The 23,545-nt window shown below is 41.7% G+C and overlaps 2 protein-coding genes and 2 long non-coding RNA genes across 4 annotated transcripts in view; 3 read left to right on the top strand and 1 right to left on the bottom strand.

Moving 5' to 3' along the window:
- The window catches only part of LOC311047417 (tumor protein p53-inducible protein 11-like), a 60,980-nt gene extending 52,836 nt beyond the window's left edge, over window positions 1-8,144 (top strand). Inside the window, exons 4-7 of the mRNA XM_084060125.1 lie at window positions 511-559; window positions 1,731-1,827; window positions 5,088-5,189; window positions 7,526-8,144. Of these exons, the coding sequence (XP_083916251.1) occupies window positions 511-559; window positions 1,731-1,827; window positions 5,088-5,189; window positions 7,526-7,662 (385 nt within the window). The 3' untranslated portion in view covers window positions 7,663-8,144. The remainder of the gene's footprint in view (window positions 1-510; window positions 560-1,730; window positions 1,828-5,087; window positions 5,190-7,525) is intronic.
- LOC311047414 (cerebellin-1-like) overlaps window positions 1-23,545 on the top strand; it is an 878,463-nt gene that overhangs the window by 128,457 nt on the left and 726,461 nt on the right. The gene's annotated exons all lie outside the window — the stretch shown is intronic.
- Window positions 1-23,545, bottom strand: part of LOC311047422 — a 203,998-nt gene that overhangs the window by 62,094 nt on the left and 118,359 nt on the right. The gene's annotated exons all lie outside the window — the stretch shown is intronic.
- LOC311047424 lies at window positions 8,461-10,122 on the top strand. The gene is made up of 2 exons (XR_014600988.1): window positions 8,461-9,048; window positions 9,081-10,122. It is a non-coding gene; the product is annotated as an uncharacterized lncRNA (long non-coding RNA).

Below are 23,545 nucleotides of genomic sequence, written 5' to 3'. Positions count from 1 at the left end.
TTACTATCACAATATAGAGAGCTATTTTAACCCATTAAGACCTGGAACATAGGCCTATCTGTGTCACTTTAGATTTCTTTGGCTATTCAAAAATAGCAGATCTACAAGCTCATAGTGCGGCACTGAGTGCCGCGCTACGAGCTTGTAGATCTGCTATTTTTGGGGAAATTTGTGCAAATCTTTGAATACATATATATATATTTCTTTACTTATTTTATTTAAAACAAAATCTAAATATTTTGTAGATTCGGAACCTCAGGCCTCAGTGGGTTAACACTTATTTTAACCAAAGTAAATCACTTACCCTACCTTTAAAGAACAACCATTCAAGTTTGTTTTTGCTTTTTTTTGTGTAATGACAATTAAAAGTGTCACACTTTAAAGATTTCATATCCACCCAAAATACTATGTATTTACTGTAAATACTATGTATTTATATATGTTATTTAGCTAGTTGTTGTGAAGTATAAATATATATATAAGTGTAATAACGTTGGTTTGTTTGTGTAGGTTGTGGATTCTCATCTCTGCGCTGGCGTTCACAGGCATATCTGTTATGGTGAGTGTTTTAAACTCTACTAACTAGTTAGAGCAGGGGTCTTCAACAGGGGGTCCGGGACCCCTAGGGGGTCCTCAGAGTTACTACAGTGGGGCCGCCAAATCTTTGTTTGATAGGACACTTTTTTTAAAATATATTAACCACTTGAACCCTAGAACCTCTAATCTGAGGAAAACTTTAGCCAAAAATAGCAGATCTACAAGCTCATGCGCAAGGTGTGTTTTTCAGTGTATTTTCAGCAAAGAGGTTTGGTGTAATAGGAAAAAAGAGCAGACCAAGTACAGAGTGAAAGTTTACTAAGTATTGTCAGTCAGGTTAAATGTCTGAAAACACACTTTAACATCATTCCAACACTGATGATAGAGCTTTTCTTTGCTAAATCATTTGAAGAATAGCAGATCTACAAGCTCACAATGCGTCGCATCGAGCATGTAGATCTGCTATTTTCAAATGGCCGAAATGTATATAGGGCTGAAGGGGTTAATGTATGTTTTGTAACAATAATACAAATCTACAAAGTAACTAATAACTAAAGTTTTCAAATAATAGCAGTGGAGTAAAAAGTACAATATTTGTCTCTGAGATGTAGTGGAGTAGAAGTAAAAGTATAGAAAATTGGAACCTCAAAGTTTTACTTAAGTACAGTACTTGAGTACTTGTACTTAGTTACTTTACGTGGTATATGGGTCTGGCAGACTGGCTCTAATGCTAACTGGCTAGGCTGCGCTAGCCCTCCTGTTTTCGTACCTAGAGGGGCGGGTTTAACATCTCCGGCGAGAGAATGCGCGTGATCCCATTGGTTCACCGATCTGTCCGTCAGCCCCCGCCCCGTCAACACAACATTGCGAGCGACGCCCACTGCACTCTGGTTGGTTGGGGAAATTAAACACTTCCTATACCGGGTACATCCATGGTTTCATTGGATGAACAACGGCAGGTTTTGGGGACAGAATGTTGTGACAGTTTCACAACAACGATGTGACGGTTTTAATGACAGCTTTAGGACATAATGATGTGACAGGGACTGTGTGTGTGTGTGTGTGTGTGTGTGTGTGTGTGTGTGTGTGTGTGTGTGTGTGTGTGTGTGTGTGTGTGTGTGTGTGTGTGTGTGTGTGTGTGTGTGTGTGTGTGTGTGTGTGTGTGTGTGTGTGTGTGTGTGTGTGTGTGTCAGGCGCTGCTGTTCCCCAGCCAGCTGTACGAGGTCGTCTTTGAAGAACAACTGACGTCAACAAACCTCCCCATCCGCCTCTACGGAGGAGCACTACTGAGTGAGTCCTCACGACTATACCAATACCACACACACAGTGGAGTAAAGTAACTAAGTACTCAAGTACTGTACTTAAGTACAATTTTGAGGTATTTCTACTTTACTGGAGTGATGCGATGCGACGCATTGTGAGCTTGTAGATCCGCTGTTTTCAAAATATTTTTATACATTTGAAAACTTGAAATGGGTCCTTCTGCCTATTGAGTACTTTTACTTTTGGTACTTTTAGTACATTTTGATGCCAATACTTTTGTACTTTTACTCAAGTAAATTTTTGAATTCCGAACTTTTACTTGTAACAGAGTACCTACAAAGTACCTACATTGCAGTATTGATCATTTTACTTAAGTAGTTTGAGTGCTTTTTTGCACCACTACACACACACACACACGCACACGCACACACACACACACACACACACACACACACACACACACACACACACACACACACACACACACACACGCAGGCGCACACACACACACACACACACACACACACACACACACACACACACACACACACACACACACACACACACACACACACACACACACACACACACAGGTTTACGGCTGTGAAGCAGTGGGTGAAATTGTTTTTGTATACCGTGCAGGCTCCATCGTTGTGTTGTGTTCAGAGAGAGAGAGAGAGGGAGAGGGTAGAGTGAGAGCAACGGGAAATAGATAGAACAAATAAACATGAACTCATATGCAGGTGTGTGTGTGTGTGTGTGTGTGTGTGTGTGTGTGTGTGTGTGTGTGTGTGTGTGTGTGTGTGTGTGTGTGTGTGTGTGTGTGTGTGTGTGTGTGTGTGTGTGTGTGTGTGTGTGTGTGTGTGTGTGTGTGTGTGTGTGTACATGTTCTTTTTTTAAACATTACCATCATAATATGATGCTAATGTTTAAAAAAAGAACATGTACACACACCCACACACACACCTGCATATTATGCAGGTGTGTGTACATGTTCTTTTTTTAAACATTAGCATCATATACAGGTGGGCGGCTTATATTATATTACATTATACTATATTAATTGTATTCCATGTTGAGAGTATTCTTTAGGACCAGTGTTCTATTTCAGTTGTGACACTGAATGCCATCATAGTTCACTTCACATTCCCCCGTCTGTCTGTCTGTCTGTCTGTCTGTCTGTCTGTCTGTCTGTCTGTCTGTCTGTCTGTCTGTCCCTCCGTCCCTCCCTCGGTGGTTAACCCATTAAGACCTGGAACGCATCTGTATCACTTTTTGATTTCAGCAGAAAAAAAACATTATTTTACACTTTGGGCTATTCAAAAATAGCAGGTATACAAGCTCGTAGCGCGGCACCGAGTGCTGCGCTACGAGCTTGTAGATCTGCTATTTTTAACTCAAATCCGTGCTTCTGGGGGGGTCCCTGGAACAAAACATTTTGAGATGGGGGTCGGCGGCCAAATACATATAAGTTTGGGGGTCCTTGACATGGAAAAGTTTGAGAACCACTGATATAGAAACATACGTTTTTTGTTTTTTTTTCAGAATACTGTTGGGATTTAGAAGACATTTGTAGAATCGTCTTCCGGTCTTAATGGGTTAAGACATTTCAAACCAAAGTAAAGCATTGTGGTGTATTATTATATTATTATAGAGCATTGTGGTGTATTATTCCCATGCTGTTGAGCATCTTCTGCTGACACTAATAACAGATTAAGACTTAACCCATTCAGACCTGAGGCCCATTCTACATATTATGTCTTCTAAATCATAACAGTTTTTTTTTAAAGAAACGTATGTTGCTATGTCAGTGGTTCTCAAACGTTTTCATATCAAGGACCCCCTAAATCATATGTATTTGACAACGGACCCCCATCTTGAAATATTTTGTTCCAGGGACGCCTACAGAAGCAAAGATTTGAGTTAAAAATGTTTGCTTTAAACAATAATATTCAAAGATTTGCGCCAATTTTCATGATTTTTCAAAAATAGCAGATCTACAAGCTCGTATCGCGGCACTCGGTGCCGCGATACGAGCTTGTAGATCTGCTATTTTTTGAATAGCCAAAGAAATCAAAAAAATGACACGGATGCGATGCCGGCTTTAATGGGTTAAGCAGGGACACAGAATTAATTATGTAGCTGTGTGTGTGTGTGTGTGTGTGTGTGTGTGTGTGTGTGTGTGTGTGTGTGTGTGTGTGTGTGTGTGTGTGTGTGTGTGTGCGCGCGCGTGCGCTCGTCCGTGCGTGTGCGTGAGTGCGGCTTAAGAAAGGACACAGCATTCATTATGTAGCAGCGTGTGTCTCCTTGTGTCTAAATGTCAGCGGGATTGTGGGAGATTGCGGCGGATTAACAAGGCCGATCGGGTGACTTCTGACAAGACGGTGTTAAAGGTGGTATTGATGGCTGCACGGTCACCATGGAAACGCTGTCTCCATCCCACGCACCGGGAGGACTGATGTTTTTTTAGTGCATGTATGTGGCTGTTGGGCGGAATCCTTGTCTCTACCAATACTGCTGCTTTTCAGGAAATGTAAAAAAATAACCTGTATTCAGATGGATCCAATGTAGTTATAAACCCAAATCTGCTTTGCAAATAGAAAGGCATGTGGCGTGCTCTCCTACATGTAGTTTTAATCATTGGTTCTCAAAGTGGGGTCCGGGGACCCCCAGGGGTCTTTGGGGGGTTCCAGGGGGTCCCCAGCAAAATGTGTTAGAAATAGCATCACAATAATTTTAACCACTTTAACCTTTTACACTTTAGCCATTCAAAAATAGCAGATATTCAAGCCTGTAGAGCTGCTATTTTTGAAAAATCGTTTTGTAACTCACATTTGTAACTCAAATCTTTGCTTCTGGGGGGTCCCTGGAAAAAAAAAATTGAGATGGGGGTCCGCGGCCAAATACATATCATTTAGGGGGTCCTTGACATGAAAAAGTTTGAGAACCACTGGTTTAAATTTACTGAGACACAGCCTTGTAGATCTGCTATTTTCCTATTTTCAAAAAATCGTGGACAATTTGGGCAAATCTTTCAATATATATATTTTTTTTTAAGCGTTAGGATTTAGGAAAAAAAAATGTTTTAATCGGCCTCTGGTCTTAATGGGTTAACAAGAGCTTGTGACTAAATAATAACTACATTGGATCCATTGGAACACATGGTTATTTTCCTGTGAAGCAACTGTTTTGGACTTCTGATGTTTCCACTTGACGGTGACAATATGCAAATTAAGGTGACTTGTCATCTACTCTCCTCATGACCCCTGACCTCTGTGACCTTTCAGGCCTGGCCCTCATCATGTGGAACGGAGTTTACACTGCAGAGAAGGTGGTGTTACAGTGGACCCTGCTGTCTGAAGCCTGTTACTGCACCGTCCAGATTATAGGTGCGTTTCATTTACTTTACATAAAACCAAACTATACGCTCTTCGCTTGTCTGTGTACAACATCTTCATTAAAACAGGCTAGGTCAGGGGTCTTCAATGTTTTTTCTTAGCCATTGAAGACCCATGGGCTAGCTATTCTTTGAACAGTAAAAAGCATTCTAACTTCTGAGACCAAAACATGTAGAAATGTATTCACTTATAAATATCATTATTGTTCAAAGAACCTTCTTCGTTTCAGAGACCCCCAGTTTGATAAAGAATTATATCTCTGGGACCCAAATCTTCACTGTAAAATCCTGAGAAATAGTGAACTAGCCTGTTTAAACAAAGCTTTTTTTGTTTTCTTCTTTAAAGGTAGGGTAAGTGATATTTGTTGTTGAAATAAGTGTTAAATATCTTCTGATAGTAATCATTGCTATAGAGTGTTTGTTCAGTAACAGTGTTAAATAGCTCTATATTGTGATAGTAATCATTGCTATAGAGTGTTTGTTCAGTAACAGTGTTAAATAGCTCTATATTGTGATAGTAATCATTGCTATAGAGTGTTTGTTCAGTAACAGTGTTAAATAGCTCTATATTGTGATAGTAATCATTGCTATAGACTATAGCAATGGTTAAACAAGTGAAATTGGAAGTGATGACACAAAGACATGAGAAGAAAAAAATAGAACTGGAACAATATAATATTAAAGCTGATGAATGGGTACTCTCTCCTGATTTGCTGACATATTGCAATCCAACTGAAAATGTATTTTCCAGGTGGATTAAGAGCTGTTACTGAACAAACACTCTATAGTAATGTTTACTATCACAATTTAGTGCTTTAACCTTTTAACAAACAAAAAACATCATGTTTGGACAAAAAACAACTACCTTTAACAGTGTGAAAAGTGTTTATTTGTATTTATTCTATTATATTGTTGCAGTGTCTTGGAATGCTTTTGTTTTTCAAAACTTCTGCTTGTTTGAAGACTCATCCGCCAGCATCTCTATTCATTTACTGTGTTAACGCTTCCCTCTAGTGGTCATTGAGTACAAGTACAGCTTTGCAATCATTGAGAATCATCTCAGAGGTTTGATGACACATTATGATTACTTATAGGATAATAATAACAATAACAACAACAACAACAATAGCATTAGTAATAGAAGTAGTAGTAGTAGTATTAATACAAATAAGTGTATATTATTTTATTTTATTGCTTTTTACACCTTTTTTCTCCCCAATTTAGTCGTTATGCCAATTGATTCCTTTTCAGTACTTTTACTTCTACTCCACTACATCTCAGAGGCAAATATTGTACTTTTACTCCACTACAATTATTTGAAAACATTTAGTTACTAGTTACTTTGTAGATTTTGATCTACAAAGTAACCACTTCAGCCCTATATGTATATTTTGGCCATTTGAAAAAAGCCAATCTACAAGCTCACAATGTGTCACATCGCGACACATTGTGAGCTTGTAGATCTGCTATTTTCAAAATATATGTATTTTTTAAAAACTTGTGAAATGGGACATTCTGCATAATGAGTACTTTTACTTTTAAATATTTTTTTATGCCAATACTTTTGTACTTTCACTCAAGTACATTTTGAATTCCGGACTTTTACTTGTAACAGAGTATTTCTACATTGCAGTATTGATACTTTTACTTGAGTACAAAATTGTAGTACTTTTTCCACCACTGCTAAATGGATGGCTGGATGGATGAATCTCTCTGATTCAGATGAGTGACATCTACCTCTGTTATTAATATTATTATGATTATTATTATTAACACATCGACTGCCAAGGGCTAATCTCAGAATGTACTCACCAGTGCCAAGGTTTTATTGTTGTTTTTTTGTTTTTTTCACGTCGCCATAGGCCCCGTTAAAATCCTTTAGAATGTGCGATGGACTGTTTGTAAACAACGTGCACATGTCCCTGTGTCTACGAGTGCAGACCACGTGTCAAACGGAGCCGCCATTTTTGAGTTCTTTTTTTTTCAATTTCTTTTTATTTGAGAAATCGCATTTTTGAGTTCTTTATGTTAACATGGGAAATGCGAGGAGAAAAAACGACACAGGCTAAACATGGGTTTTAGTGTGTGCCTTAGAATGGAGGCCGACGGGAAACAAAAAACGGCAGCGCACTTCCGGTCGACTTCCGGTGGTGTTACACTGAAAATGGTCCGTCTAGAAAATTGAAAAAAAAAAAAGAAATTGAAAAAAAGGAAAAAGCACCCGGACCGTAGCACTACGGTCTCGGTGCTTAACAGTTGGATTTAACGGACCGTAGGACTACGTTCTTGGCGGTTAATGTGTTAATACTTGTCATTGTGTGTTTTCAGTGACAGGCGCCGCCCTGCTGGAGGCTGGCGCGGCGCCCAGCGGCGCCCTCCTGTTGCTGCTGAGCAGAGCGCTGTTCCTAGCGGTCACCCTGGGCTACTACACCCAGCTGGGACGCAGGAACAGGAAGTGCGGCTGAGAAGCCACGGCCCCATGGAGAAAAAAAAGGGGGGGGGACATTTTGGGAGAGGAGGGGAGGACACCCGTGGTGTCCGAAGCGGGGCATTTTTGGGGGGTGTTGGTGGCCTGCGGTGTCCGAAAGGTCTTTTTTTGTGTTGGCATGGAGTCGTGAGGGCGATTTCGACGCTGTTCTGGAATCGTTCTGGACCGTGTTTTTATCTGCTGCTCAAAGGCGGCACTGGGGGGGGGGGGGGGGGAGTGTCCTAATGGGAGAATGAGATAGTATACGCCCTCTAGTGGCAATGAACGGCTTTGTCATCGCTCTGCCAAGACTGCTGAGGCTCTCACAGCGGCCATATTGGAAAGAAATTGGGCCTCTTCCTTACTTCCTAAACAGGTTTTACCAATGATACTAACGAAGGCTCTGTTCCATTTCGTGTAGCTCAGTGGTTCTCAAACCTATTAATTTCAAGGACCCCCATAACTCTGAGAGTGTACAAATGGAACCAAATGGACCCTTACGGGTCCATTTGGTTCCGTTTGTACACTCTCAGAGTTACACACCTTTTTTAAGGTGCCATTTGGAACCCTCTCAAGGAACCATGAGGGTCCCTGGACCACACTTTGAGACCCACTGGTGTAGCAGAGTGTTTCCAGTGAGCCAACATGCAACAATATCAGCACCCTGACCTCTGTTTGACCAGAATGGAACAGAGCCTTCATTAGTATCATTGGTAACACCTGTGAAGGAAGTAAGAACCTCTTCTTCCCAATTTCTCTCCAAAATGGCAGCTGTGCATAGAGCTTAGTGCGGGGTGTGATGTCATCGGGACGGGGTGTGATGTCATTGTCAACCTGAAATAAAGGTTGTACAGAGGGGGGTGGGGGGGGGTTAAGGGGGGACAGCAGGTTTGTAGTATCGTGGTCCTTGTAGCTGTAGATATTTCCTGTGATTTGATTGGTTGATGTACAAAGTCATTAAAAATGTTTGTTTTTTTGTTTGTTTTTAAGTGCAGCTACAGGACGTATTTTTCTAGATAAAGTATTTTGAGTGATAATGTAAAGATATAAATATGTTTGTATCATTGTACACTATGATGTTATTATTACTTCTGAACCCCAGTGCTCCAGGACCAGACTTTAACCAAATTAACCCTGAAGGTTGTCATGCACGAAAAGAACAACGTTCTGCGAAAATGGCAGATCTACAAGCTCACGACTTGCTCGTAGATCTGCTATTTGTTACTAATTTGACGTACTGTACAACAAAGCATCTTCTGCTGAAAGCACACGTGCACACACACACACACACGCACGCACGCACACTCGCACATGCGCCCTCACTCATTCTGACAAAAAAGAATTACACCAACCCTGAACTGTAGACAGGTTGAACTGTAGACAGGTTGAGCTGTAGACAGGTTGAGCCGTAGACAGTTAAGTGTAAATGTTTATAGTTTATTATCAAACATGTCAGATTAAATAAACAGTAAATAAGACATTTTACATTCATTCACATTAAATAAACAGTAAATAAGACATTTTAAAGGGAAAAAAATGTTTTTTGTAGCATTCCTCAAGTTTCTACCAAAGTGAACGAATCCAAATCATTGTTTAAACGTTATACATGTTTGTTTAGAACAATCCATCATTCTCTGCTTATAGAACTATTATGTGTAGAATAATGTATTGTTCTCTTATAGATGCATTGTTCTCTGCTTATAGATCTGTATGTGCGCGCCAGACTCTTATACATGATTATTAATGCTTCCGTTGTGAGCTTTTAGATCGGCTTTTTTTGTGCTCAATACCGTCATGCAATGAAGTGTAAATCAGGCTTTACTGAAACGTTGACCTGAACACTGAGCTGATGATGTCACAGGTAGTGATGTGATGTCACAGGATGGGATGTGGTGTCACAGAGAGCTGGTTCCTCATTGGACAATGATGTAGCACAACCAGTATAGAAACCAGTGGTTCTCAAAGTAGCCCGTGAGGGGGAGCCAGGGGGTCCCCAGCAAAATGACTCAATATAGCATCACAATCAGTTTGAACTCCTATCGACTAAAAAACCCCCCCAAAAAAACAGATCTACAAGCTTACAACGCGTCACCTACAACCTACACGTTAGCTTGTAGGTCTGCTATTTCATTAAAATGAGAAAAAAAATTATTATCTTTTGAAACATTTTCACCTGCCACAAACGGGGGTCCACGGCTACATACTAATTTGGGGATCCTTGTCATGAATAAAAGTTTGAGAAGTGGTGGATTAAAAAAATCAACAAATCCTTATTCCTGCCTTATAGAACGAACGGTTCCCAAACTTTTTCATGTCAAGGACCCCCACAATTGTGCCAGGGACCCCCAGAAGAGAGGTGTTTTGTTTTAAAATGCTAAATTATTAAACTTCTTCCAAACCAAAGGTTTTTCAATATTCTTTTCAGAAATAGCAGATGTACAAGCTCGCAGTGAGCTTATCTGCTATTTTTGAATAGTCGTTAAAAAGATTGTGACCCCTGGGGGTCCCCGGACCCCACTGCTTATAGAAAACGACTTTAACCAGGGCAGTGAAATCGCACAGCGCTCCTTTATCTTGTTTAAATAATTATGTAAATAAAGGTCTGTATTGTCACTGCTGTTCCTTTGAACATAAATATGAAGTGTGTGTGTGTGTGTGTGTGTGTGTGTGTGTGTGTGTGTGTGTGTGTGTGTGTGTGTGTGTGTGTGTGTGTGTGTGTGTGTGTGTGTGTGTGTGTGTGTGTGTGTGTGTGTGTGTGTGTGTGTGTGTGTGTGTGTGTGTGTGTGAGAGAGTGTGAGAGAGAGAGAGAGACATGTGTTTTATTTACAGTATGAAATAAATCAATTCTAAGCAATGTGATGTATTTTTTTTTTTCGTAATAACTTTTTATTTGCTTTTTCATTTTTACATAGGAAATTGAAACATGAATGTAAGCAAGTAAACAAACAAACTGGAATAAAATAAATAAAAAGACAAATAATACAGACAAAAACACAAAAAACAAAAAACAAAGTAATAACAAAATAAGGAAGGGCAAGCGGCATATTACAGTGGCAATATTATAACACACACAGTTACATATTCATACATACAGATAAACAAACACAAAAGAGCACATCAGTAATTAAATTGTAAAAGTACAGCTGGGGCTTTCCAATCTATTGAGTCACTTCCTTTACAAATCAGGGCAGAAATATCCCTGGGCAAATAGTCTATCAGTGGCCGCCATAAGTCTATGAAGTTATCTTCCTTCTCTTTTAATTTGGCACTTAGTCTTTCCATAGGGAGTACTCTGTATACTTCTCTATACCACTGAGTTACTGACGGAGGCTTTTCGTGAATCCAATTGAATAAGATGCATTTTCGGGCCACACAGAGGAGCTTATCAAGAAGTTTAGCTCTTCTAGGATCTAGAACCCCAAATTTAGATGGCAGCCCTAATAAAAATTGCCCAGGATCTTTACAGATCTTAGACTGAAAAATTGCACTTAATTCTTTTGCTACACACGACCAAAATTTAGAAATCTTAGAACACTCCCAAAAACAGTGTATATAAGTACCAACCTCAGTTTTGCATTTGATACATAAAGGGGACCTTCCAGGGTCAATTTTGTTTAGGATTTGAGGTGTCCTATGCTGTCTATGTAGAATTCTATACTGCATCTCTTTGAATCGGTTGCTGATAAAGGTAGTCTGAGAAGATTTAATGCAGTCATCCCAACAATTCTCGTCATACTCAGTTTGTAAGTCCTTCTCCCATCTTCCCACCACAATATCTATATTTTGTGTGTTGAAGCTCTGAAAATTATCATAGAAGTAAGAAATCAAACCTTTCTTCCTAGTAAAATGCATAATAGAGTCCTCTAAAGGCCCAAGAAGAGGCTTGTCTCGAGGAAACTTGGTGTCATTATTGATAAAGTGGCGAACCTGTAAATAAGCAAAGAAGTCATTCCGAGGTACCCCGAATGAGTTCTTAACCATATCGAATGACATAAGAACACCACTGGTATCAAACAGGTCTCCTATAACTCTAATACCTCTATTATACCAAGACTGGAAAACGGCACTCCTAACTCCAGGGGCAAACTGTCTATTGCCTATGAGTGGTGTCAAGTATGAGGACATGTTCTTCCTTCCCATAAAGGTTATAATGTTTTTCCAAATCTTTATCGAATTCGAGAGTATTGGACTATCAGAAGATTTAAAGTGTATTTTTTGTATATTTGTGAGTTCTGCTAGTAGCACATAGGGAGAACATTCCCATGTCTCAAGGGGTTCTGGTCCGCCAATAAGATATTCATGTACCCACTCATGTATAGTACGACAGTGGCAGGCCCAGTTGTAAAATAACATATTTGGGAATGCCAATCCCCCCCTGTCCTTAGGCAGTTGCAATATCCTCATACTTAGTCTAGATCTTTTACCATGCCATATAAATTTAGAAAAGTCCCTTTCTATTTCTCGAATTACTTTCTTAGTGATGTATAGAGGTAGCATTTGCATAGGGTAAAGAAGCCGGGGTAACACATTCATCTTAATTAGGTTTATTCTACCCATCCAGGAAACCGGGAGGTCAAACCATCTTGTGAGATCACTCCTAACATTCTGCAACACATTAGAGAAGTTTAACCGTAGTATGTCCTTCACATTTGGAGTAATAGAGATGCCTAAATAGGTAAAGCCAGACACAGACCATGAAAATGGAAAATTGGGCAAGCATGGTGAGTCCACACTGCCCCCTAGTGGCATAGCGACAGATTTGTCAAAATTGACCCTGTATCCAGAAAATGATCCAAAAGTCTGTATGACTGACATTATTGCTGGAATTGACTCTGAAGGGTTGGTTACAAATAATAATACATCATCAGCATACAAAACTATCTTGTGCATAACTGCACCTAATTGGATTCCTGAAATATTAACATGGCTTCTAATAGCCTCGGCTAAGGGCTCGATGGCTAAATCGAAAATTAAAGGAGAAATCGGATCCCCCTGTCTGACCGACCTTCCTAGACTAAACTCTGGGGAAAGCATGCCGTTGACCAGCACATTCGCCCTTGGTGAATGATAAATCAATTTTAACATATTAATGAAACCCCCGCCAAGGCCAAACTTTTCCAGAGCACTAAATAAATAAGGAAATTGAATCAAATCAAAAGCCTTCTGTGCATCACAGGAGATGACGAGACCCTCCATTTGGTGAGTCCTAGTATGCTGAATAATACTAAGCAATTTCCTCATATTCAACTGAGAGACCCTATTTTTAATAAAACCAGTTTGGTCTTCTTTGATTAAGAGAGGTAGAAAGTTCTCCAGTCTTTTTGCTAAAAGCTTAGAAAATATCTTGCTGTCAACATTAATTAAACTAATAGGGCGATATGAACCACATTCATCCGGAGGCTTCCCTTTCTTGAGAATAACAGAAATATTTGCAGCATACAGTGTGGGGGGAAACTGTCCCATTTCTATAGAGTGGAGATACATTTTAGTTAAGGGGCCTATCAGTATTTTATGGAACTTTTTATAGAATTCTGGGCCATATCCATCTGGCCCTGGAGCCTTTCCGCTCTGCAGCTGTGATATCGCCTCCGAAACCTCTCCTGACGTAATAGACCTCCCAAGAACGTTCTGGTCTGTGTCGGATAGGGATGGGAGATGTAGCTCGCCTAAAAAGTTATGCATAATATCCTCACTGTAAGATGTGTCAGCAGTGTAAAGCTTCTTATAAAAGTTCCCCATTATTTCAGTAAGGGCTATAGTCTCATGATGGGACTTCCCCGCGTCATCTTTGAGTGATGCAATTGAATTATAGTTCTGTCTGCCTGCCGCTAAACGTGCAAGCAGCCGCCCAGGTTTGTCCCCCATTTCGAACAGCCTATGTCTCGCATAGAAAATACTGGCCTCCGCTTTTTGTGTTAGTAGCTGGTTGAGGGCCGACCGAGTGGCTTCTGTTCTAGTAAGCAAAGTCTTAGAAGGATTATCCTTCAATTTTTTTTCCAGTTCCAATAGTTCCTTTTCCAAATCAATCTGATTTTTCATGGCTTCTTTTTTCCTTGCTGAACAGTACGATATGGCAGCCCCCCGGACATAGGCCTTAAGACATTCCCATAAAATTGAGGGGTTGGTGTCATCATTATCATTGGTTGCTAAAAATTGTTCAATTTGTTTTTCTATGTAGTCTACAAAACCAGGGCTGTTCAAAATGGAAGGGTTCAACCGCCAGCGGCGTGAAGGAGGCTGACAAAATGGGGGTGTAACCAACAAAGAGACATCAGCATGATCTGACAGTAGCCTAGTACCTATAGTACATTTTTCTACCCTGTCAAGCAGCTGCCTGGATGTATAAATGTAATCAATTCTGCCAAAACTTTTATGGGGATTGGAAAAGAATGTGAAGTCCCTCTCTGTAGGATGTAGGACTCTCCATGTGTCAAATAGATCTAAATCAGAGCATACTTCTCTCATAGCTTTTGACATTTTTGAAAGTTTGGCTCTGGACGGTGGATTGTGGTCTGCCTCAGGATCGGCCATGGAATTCCAGTCCCCAGCCAATAATGTATATGAAGAAGAGAGAGAGGAAACATCAGCCAGCAGGGCAGAGTAGAATTCACTTTCATATGTATTCGGAGCATAAATGCAGCCAATCATAATGTGTTCTCCATATAAGACACCAGATATGAGAACATAGCGACCATTTTTGTCTTTAATGCAAGTATCTAAAGTAAATGGGGTATTCTTATTTATAAGTATGGCCACTCCTCTTTTGCTTGATGAAAAAGAGGAATAGTATACCTGGCCAACCCACTCTCTTTTAAGATTTTCATGCTCCTTATCATTCAGATGAGTTTCCTGCAACAGGGCTATGTTAGCTCTCTCCCTCTTCAACCAGGTCAAAAGTTTTTTACGCTTTATCACATGATTTGCCCCTTTCACATTAAGTGAAATATACTTAGTTGTACTCATGTTCTATAATTAGCAATAGATAGAACAAGAACGTGCTCATTGAGTGTAGTATTATCCCTATAAAATAGAACAGCAAAACCGAATTTGTGCGTCTCTGCCACAATATGCTAATAATGCCCTTAGCCACATTTAAAATCAAAGAAAAAACATGAAAAACACAAAAAGTTGCAAGACAACCAGACTGTCTGAACTTGCAGAACAACAAAAACAGCGACACAAAACAAAAGCCTACATCTCGCAAAAAATAAGATGCAGAATCCAAAGGAGCCCCATGAAACTGAGAGCCAGAACCCATACTGGTGAGCAGACTATCAGCTACTCTACTCCTGCTGAACTAGTCTAACTCCCCCACTCCCAAACCCCCCCCCCCCCCCCCCTTAAGTAAGCCATCAGTGTACAGTAGTCCTAAAAAGTAAAAACAAAAAACCAGGCCACAAGCACAACATTTCCTATTCTTCTGATATTATCAGGTACAGACACAGACAGTAATAATAATTGCTGCAATAAAAAGAAAGTCTTTCATAGTCCGTGTCTAAAAAAAAAATACAACAAAAAATAATGTCTGCTTGTGTCTTAAAATACACTGCCACTGAGGCTAAAACGAACCATCTAAACCAACCTGTTACATAGGCGTCTCCGTCGGCTCGCCAAACGCGAGCAGCGGTGCTTTAGTCTTCCTCAACCGGCCCTGGGCCCTCCTCTTCATGTGGTAGATCAATTGATTCAAACACCTCCTTGGCCTCTTCAGCATCGTCAAGAGCATAGTCTTTGTTGTTATATTTGAAGCACAAGGTGGCAGGGAACCGCATATTGAATCTAATTTTCTTTGCAATCAGATGCTCGCACACGGCGTTGAATTTCCTCCGCTGAATCAGTATGTTTTGTGGTAGGTCTTGACGAATGTCGATCTTGGATCCTTCGTAGTCGAGCCCTCGCTTCGCGTTGTAAGCCGCCAGGATCCTCATCTTGTCGGTTGAGTTGTGGAGCTTCAAAACCACCACACGTGGGAAATTCGACTTTTTACGGCCGAGTCCTCGATGACATCTGTCGAGGCGAATCCTATCCTTCTTAGCCTGGATGTTGAGTATTTTCGGCAGCCATGTTTCGAAGAAAGACACAGCATCTTTACCTTCAACACCTTCTTTGACATTGTAGATCCTCAAATTATCTCTGCGGGACCTTGCGTCTTGTGAATCCATTCGGGTAGTAAGGACAGACACGTTGAATTCAGCATCAGACAGCCTGGTTTCTAAATCCGCGATGATATCTTCCGCCGAAGAAATGCGGGATTCAGCCTCCTCCAGTCGTTTGGCGTCCTGCTCATATTTAGCCCCGAAAGCATCGAGCTTATTGGAGAGCACCTCCAGCTTTTCTTTCATCATCTCTGCGACTCTTTGGGTGATTTCGGTGGCCAGTAACGCCATATCTTTAGGCCAGTCAGCGTTAGCTTCTTCTAGCATAGCATCCCTGCTAGTAGTGGTGGACGCCATGCTAGCCCCACTAGCCGAGTTAGCAGCGCTAGCCAAACTTTTTTGTCGAGTGGATCGTTGTGACTTTGAAAGCTTATCAGCCGCGTCTACCGTCCCCGTCTTGAGCGGCATACTCCGAGACTATTTAACAGACAGCATGGTTGTTTTGGTTCAGATAGAAGTTAGTAAATTAAAACATTTAAGGGGGGTTCGTCTCGGGAGCTCGTGACTTCAACCCTCTCAGTGTGACGTCATCACCGGAACTCAATGTGATGTATTTTATTTATAGTATGAAATAAATACATTTGAAGTGACAATGTAATCTATTTTTACAGCAGAGAAATAGTGTGATGAAGCATAAATCAGTCTTTAAAGTGGGTGTAAATGTTGTCAAAATATGTGTCAAATAGCTCTATATTGTTATAGTAATCATTGTTATAGGGTGTTTTTTCAGTAACAGGAGTCTCCTGTTTCTCCAGCTCTTTAATAAACAGAAAATACATTTTCAGGTCAGCATACCAGCTCTATCCAATCAGTAGAAATAACTCACAGGATACAGAATAAACAAGTCAAATTAGAATAAATGATCAGACAAATTGAATCTGGAGCACTGTAACATTGAAGCTGATAAATGGGTTCTCTCTCCTGATGAAATGGGCAAGAATGGCAACCCACCTGAAAATGTATTTTATGTTTATTAAAAAGCTAGAGAGACAGAGAGACCCCTATGCCCTGTTACTGAACAAACACTATACGTCTATCTATCTATATATACAATTTGAATCCTGCGCCATGTCGGTTGTCAGTATGTACGAACGTTGTATGTGGCCAGTGTGACGTAATCTGACATCACGCCACATCACGCCAGTGTGACGCACATCCTACCTAACGTTGTATGTAGCCAGTGTGACGTCACGCCAGTAATCTGACATCACGCCAGTGTGACGTAATCTGACATCACGATGACACAATATGACATCACATCCTACCTATAAATTCTAGGATGCCGTCAGATCGCACCAGTTCGACGGCTTCCATAGTGATAAATAGTAATAATCTATACAAGGAACTCTCTCCACCACAACAACTCTCTCCACCACAATGACGACAGCTCAACGGCTGGAGAAAAAGCGCCATACAGAGGCACAGAGACGCTCTTTGGAGACGGCAGAGGCCAGAGGAAACTACTTCGCTCCATCAACACACACACACCACCACACATTAGCTCTTACCTTTCTCACATGGAGCACCACTGCCCATTCAACTACCTCACATCCACCTCTCTTCTCTTCACAGCTCAACGGCTGGAGAAACTGCGGCACACAGCGGCACAGAGACGCTCTTTGGAGACGGCAGAGGCCAGAGGTAACTACTTCACTCCATCAACACACACACACCACCACACATTCGCCCTTACATTTCTTACATGCCGCACCACTGCCCATTCAACTACCTCACATCCACCTCTCTTCTCTTCACAGCTCAACGCCTGTCACACATAGCACTTATTACACTGCCAGCTCCACCATTACACCAACAACACACACACACCACCACACATTCACCCTTACATTTCTTACATGCCGCACCACTTCCCATTCAACTACCTCACATCCACCTCTCTTCTCTCCACAGCTCAACGCCTCGCCAAACAGCGGCACGCAGCGGCACAGAAACACTCTTTGCAGACGCCAGAGGCCACAGGTATCTATATATACAATTTGAATCCTGCGCCATGTCGGTTGTCAGTATGTATGTAGCCAGTGTGACGTCATATGACATCACGGTCGTGACATCACGATGAGACACGCCAGTGTGACGTAATCTCACAACAGCATGACATCACATCCTACCTATAAATAGGTAGGATGCACCAGTTCGACGGCTTCCATCCTCAACACAACCCACGCCGACGACCCTTTACACAAATAAACTGCTAACTTCATCTCCTGCGATTTCAACTATCTTTTCACATTGTACACCACTGCACACTCCCCACAGGTCTGCCATACCAGGTCTGAGTAATCACAAAGTGGGTTTTGGTCATTGGAGAGGTGATGCACGTCACCTCTTTCTGAAGTGGGTACTTTCAAAGCCTGCCGTGGATTTAGGAGAGCACAAAACTCTCTCTCACACTGTGAGGTGCCTGTAAGGTGGCACTGCAAAGTGAACGACGCGTCACGCTAGACGTTCGGGCCGCGTAGCGGGCCGAACTTCTAGTATATATACAATTTGAATCCTGCGCCATGTCGGTTGTCTGTAACGTTGTATGTAGCCAGTGTGACGTCATATGACATCACGGTCGTGACATCACGATGAGACACGCCAGTGTGACGTAATCTCACGACAGCATGACATCACATCCTACCTATAAATAGGTAGGATGCACCAGTTCGACGGCTTCCATCCTCAACACAACCCACGCCGACGACCCTTTACACAAATAAACTGCTAACTTCATCTCCTGCGATTTCAACTATCTTTTCACATTGTACACCACTGCACACTCCCCACAGGTCTGCCATACCAGGTCTGAGTAATCACAAAGTGGGTTTTGGTCATTGGAGAGGTGATGCACGTCACCTCTTTCTGAAGTGGGTACTTTCAAAGCCTGCCGTGGATTTAGGAGAGCACAAAACTCTCTCTCACACTGTGAGGTGCCTGTAAGGTGGCACTGCAAAGTGAACGACGCGTCACGCTAGACGTTCGGGCCGCGTAGCGGCCCGAACTTCTAGTAATGATTACAATCACAATATAGAGCTACTGTATTTAACACTGTTACTGAACAAACACTCTATAGCAATGATTACTATCACAATATAGAGCTATTTAACACTATTACTGAACAAACACTCTATAGCAATTATTACAACTGATATCGGCTGATTCGTTAACCAGATCCAAATCCAGTATGAGAATATGCTTTAGGCTGTGGCAATCGCCTATTGCTGGAATCTCTTCGATGCTTCTCTCTCTGGTAGTTAAGATAGCTCGGGTTACTGCTGGAACTGAACCCCCCTAAGGCACATCGAGTCCCTTTATACTGTTAGCTGTAGCCCTAGTGTCCTTATGATGATGTCAGGTAGTGTCAGACATCTCCGTATATGGGTCGGCCTACATCAGTTATGCCCGAATATGGGACTATGCCGTCAGTCCTGTACGTGATGGTTATCTCTATGTATGGAGATCTGGGCAGAGGTTGCTGATGTCATACTCCGTACATATGGCACGTTTAGGTCTCTATGACGACTTGGCAGGTCTCCATCTATGGGGATCTCCATATATAGGCTAGTGCTGGCAAATATGCCCTGAATGGTTTCTACAGCAATGATTACTATCACAATATAGGCCTAGAGCTTTTTAACACTGTTACTGAACAAAAACTCTATAGCAATGATTACTATCACAATATAGGCCTAGAGCTATTTAACACTGTTACTGAACACTATAGCAATGATTACAATCATAATATAGAGCAGTAACTTTTCAACAAAAATATCACAGCACCATTAACACTCTCACCGCCGATCCCTTAGCCTACGGGACGTGGTGCTGTTTTTTTTTTTCCAATTTCCGGTACGGCACATTTCATTGTAACACCACCGGAAACAGAATTATTTGGGATCCGGTTTTGCCGAAGCCGTCAGCCCTCGTTCTAATGACGAAACTGAAACTCAGTTTTCTCCTTGTTTTTTCTTCTCCTCGTCGATCACTGTTTAACATAAACCGTTCTAACTACAACATGGAGATTCCGTTTGACGCGTGGTTTTCACTGCTCGAACCAGGCAGATGTCCGCGATGTTTACAAACAGTGCGCAGCTCAATTTTAAGGATTTTAACAATGTCTATGGCGACGTGAAAAAAACAAAAAACAACAATAAAACGTTGGCACTGGTGAGTACATTATGAGATTAACCTCTGGCGGTCAATGTGTTAAAGACACTAGGCTGAAGTCTAATTCCAATTTCACCTTTGACCTCTGACACTCAATCTTGGCCAATCAGATTCAGCGCTCATCATTATCTCAAGTGTTATGTCTGTAAGCCAATCGGAGAAGGTCTCAGCATTATGATGATTGTAGGCCAATCAGAGAAGGTCTCAGCATTATGATGACTGTAAGCCAATCAGAGAAGGTCTCAGCATTATGATGACTGTAAGCCAATCAGAGAAGGTCTCAGCATTATGACTGTAAGCCAATCAGAGAAGGTCTCAGCATTATGACTGTAAGCCAATCGGAGAAGGTTTTAGTGCTACGCTGTCATTTGAAGTTGGACGGAGAACACAGGCGTTCCCTCTAGGAGGGTGGTCCACACACACACACACACACACACACACACACACACACACACACACACACACACACACACACACAGAGGATCGTATTACTATACTTGTGAGGACAAAAACATTTTAAGACATTGATTTTATGAATGGCAAAATAAAATGTTTTTATTGCCATTTTTAACCATAAGCCTACAGCCGAAAAAGAGCCGATCTACAAGCTCGTAGATCTGCTATTTTGGAGACACTAGTGCAAGCAGAATTCTAACTCTATAAGCCCTAAACCTGACCTCTAAATGCATTAATACTAATGTTAAACCTGACCTCTAAATGCATTAATACTGATGTTAAACCTGACCTGAAGCCCAATTCCCCAAATATTTTTGAACCATGAAAACAACTATTTCTCTTGTGAGGACCAGTGGTGGAAAAAGTACTCAAATGTTTTACTTAAGTAAAAGTATAAATAGTGCAATGTAGAAGTGCTCCGTTACAAGCAAAAGTCCGGAATTTAAAATGTACTTGAGTAAAAGTACAAAGGTATTGGTATCAAAATGTACTTAAAGTACCAAAAGTGAAAGTACTAAAATGTTTGAAAATGCCGCAAAGCGACGCGTTGTGAGCTTGTAGATCTGCTATTTTCAAATAGTCTAGTCTAGGTATAAAATAGGGCTAAAGTGGTTAATGTATGTTTTATAATGTAAATGGTAAATGGTGCATTAAAGCGCTTTGCATAAAAGTGCTATATAAATTTTATATAGCACTTTTATGCAAAGCGCTTTTACATAGATTGTGCATTACGTTCACCCATTCACAGACACATTCATACACCGATGGCAAAACCGGGGAACCAGGAAACCATGCAAGGCACCAACCTGCTCATCAGGAGCATTTAGGGGTTCAGCGTCTTGCTCAAGGACACTTCGACACTAGCTCAGGGGGAGCCCCCCAACCCGGGATCGAACTGGGAACCTTGCGGTTTCCAGTTCACTCTACCCCTGAGCCACTGCCGCCCCATAATGTAATAATTTATATCTGCAAAGTTACTAGTAACTTAAAGTTTTCAAATAGTTGTAGTGGAGTAAAAGTACAATATTTGCCTCTGAGGTGTAGTGGAGTAGAAGTAAAAGTATAGACAATTGGAAATACTCCAGTAAAGTAAAAGTACCTCAGAATTGTACTCTTTAAGTACAGTACTTGAGTAAATGTACTTAGTTACTTTACACCACTGGTGAGGACCAGTCTATTTCTCATATTGTACTATACTTATCTGGCCCTTACACGCATAGTAACACACACACACACACACGCACACGCACACGCACACGCACACACACACGCGCACGCGCACGCGCACACACACACGCACACACACACACACACACACACACACACACACACACACACACACACACACACACACCAAAACCAGCAGGTACGTCCCAGTGTGTGATGGGAGCGGTCCCGGGCAGGCAGAGGTTTTTGGCGTGGCTCCGGGGGCGTGGCTCTGGGGTTTGTGGTCGAGTTAAAAAGTCGAGTGTGTGTGTGTGTGTGTGTGTGTGTGTGTGTGTGTGTGTGTGTGTGTGTGTGTGTGTGTGTGTGTGTGTGTGTGTGTGTGTGTGTGTGTGTGTGTGTGTGTGGAGAGAGGGACACATGTTCTGGTAGCCTCCACACACAGTATAGTGTTGGGTAGCAGATAGAGGGACGTCAGACATGAGGGTGAGGTCTCTCTGTGAGTTCTAGTTGAGGCTAGTAATTATCTTCTTCTCTTTTCTCCTGTAGCGTTTAATCAGCCTTGTGCGCTCCGTGTAGTTCCTCCTGCAGGCCTTCTGGCCTGAACTGCACCGTAATTATGATGTTCTAAGAAAAATATCATTCATTCCATTTCTGTCTGCAGCGGGCACACACACACACACACACACACACACACACACACACGCACACACGCACACACGCACACACGCACACACGCACACACGCACACACGCACACACACACACACACACACACACACGCGCGCGCACGCACGCTCTCTCACACACACACACACACACACACACACACACACACACACACACACACACACACACACACACACACACACACACACACACACACACACACACACACACACACACACACACGCACACACACACACACACACACACATGCACACATGCACGCACGCACACACACGTGCACACACGCACGCACGCACGCACACACACACACACACGCACACACACTCAGCAGGCCTCATGAAAGGTTTCAAATGATGGAGGAGAGAAATAGAGTTATTTCTGGATGGGAGGGGCACACTACCCACAGCGGTTCCCAACCTGTGGTTCCGGGGACCACTGGTAGGCCGTGAGGGCATTATTGCAAGTGGGCTCACAAATAAATAGCAAAACACCATCATTTCAATGATAACATAACTATTATATTAATAGATATAAAAAAATATGTTTGAAAGACCGTGAAGCGTTCGGTTGGCGCAGCAGCGGTAAAAGTCCCTGCCCATCAGCACGGAGGTTGTGCGTTCGAATCCGCCGTGGTGCCGATCCTACAAATGTCCCAACAGTTTTCTGAAAAACATATGTTTTTATATCAGTGCATGGTGCTCAAACCTTTTCATGTCAAGGATCCCCAAAATGACATTTTTGTATTTGGCCGCCGACCCCCATCTCAAAATATATTGTTCCAGGGACCCCCCAGAAGCAAAGATTTGAGTTTGTATATCTGCTATTTTTGAATAGCCAAAGTATGAAATAATATATTCTTGTTTTGCTCAAATCAAAAAATGACACAGATGCGTTCCAGGTCTTAATGGGGTTAAAGTATAAAAAGTCAGTTAGATTTGATCTTGTAGTCTTGTACGACGACGTAGGACATTAGTTTGTGGAAGAAGAAAAAAAATAGTTTGAATTATGGAGAATCGAGGTTTCTGCCCAGCGACAGCGACATTACATGCGGTTACATCAGTGCTACTGGATCATAAATTAATGAGTTAATAATTTATATGTGACAGGCAGCTGTGGAATCTGTTGTGGAAGTGTGTTTTCAACTGTGGCACTTAAAGGGATATTTCACTTTCAAAACAACTTTGGGTGATTGTATCGTCTACTCAGGCTTTTGTGAGCCCCCTAGACAGTTTTTAAGTTGCTTGAT

This window comes from Gymnoscopelus microlampas (genome assembly GCF_963454915.1).
Source record: "Gymnoscopelus microlampas genome assembly, chromosome: 6".
Taxonomy (NCBI): Eukaryota; Metazoa; Chordata; class Actinopteri; order Myctophiformes; family Myctophidae; genus Gymnoscopelus; species Gymnoscopelus microlampas.
The sequence above is the reverse complement of the archived record's forward strand: the minus strand, read 5'-3'. Positions and strand labels throughout refer to the sequence as shown.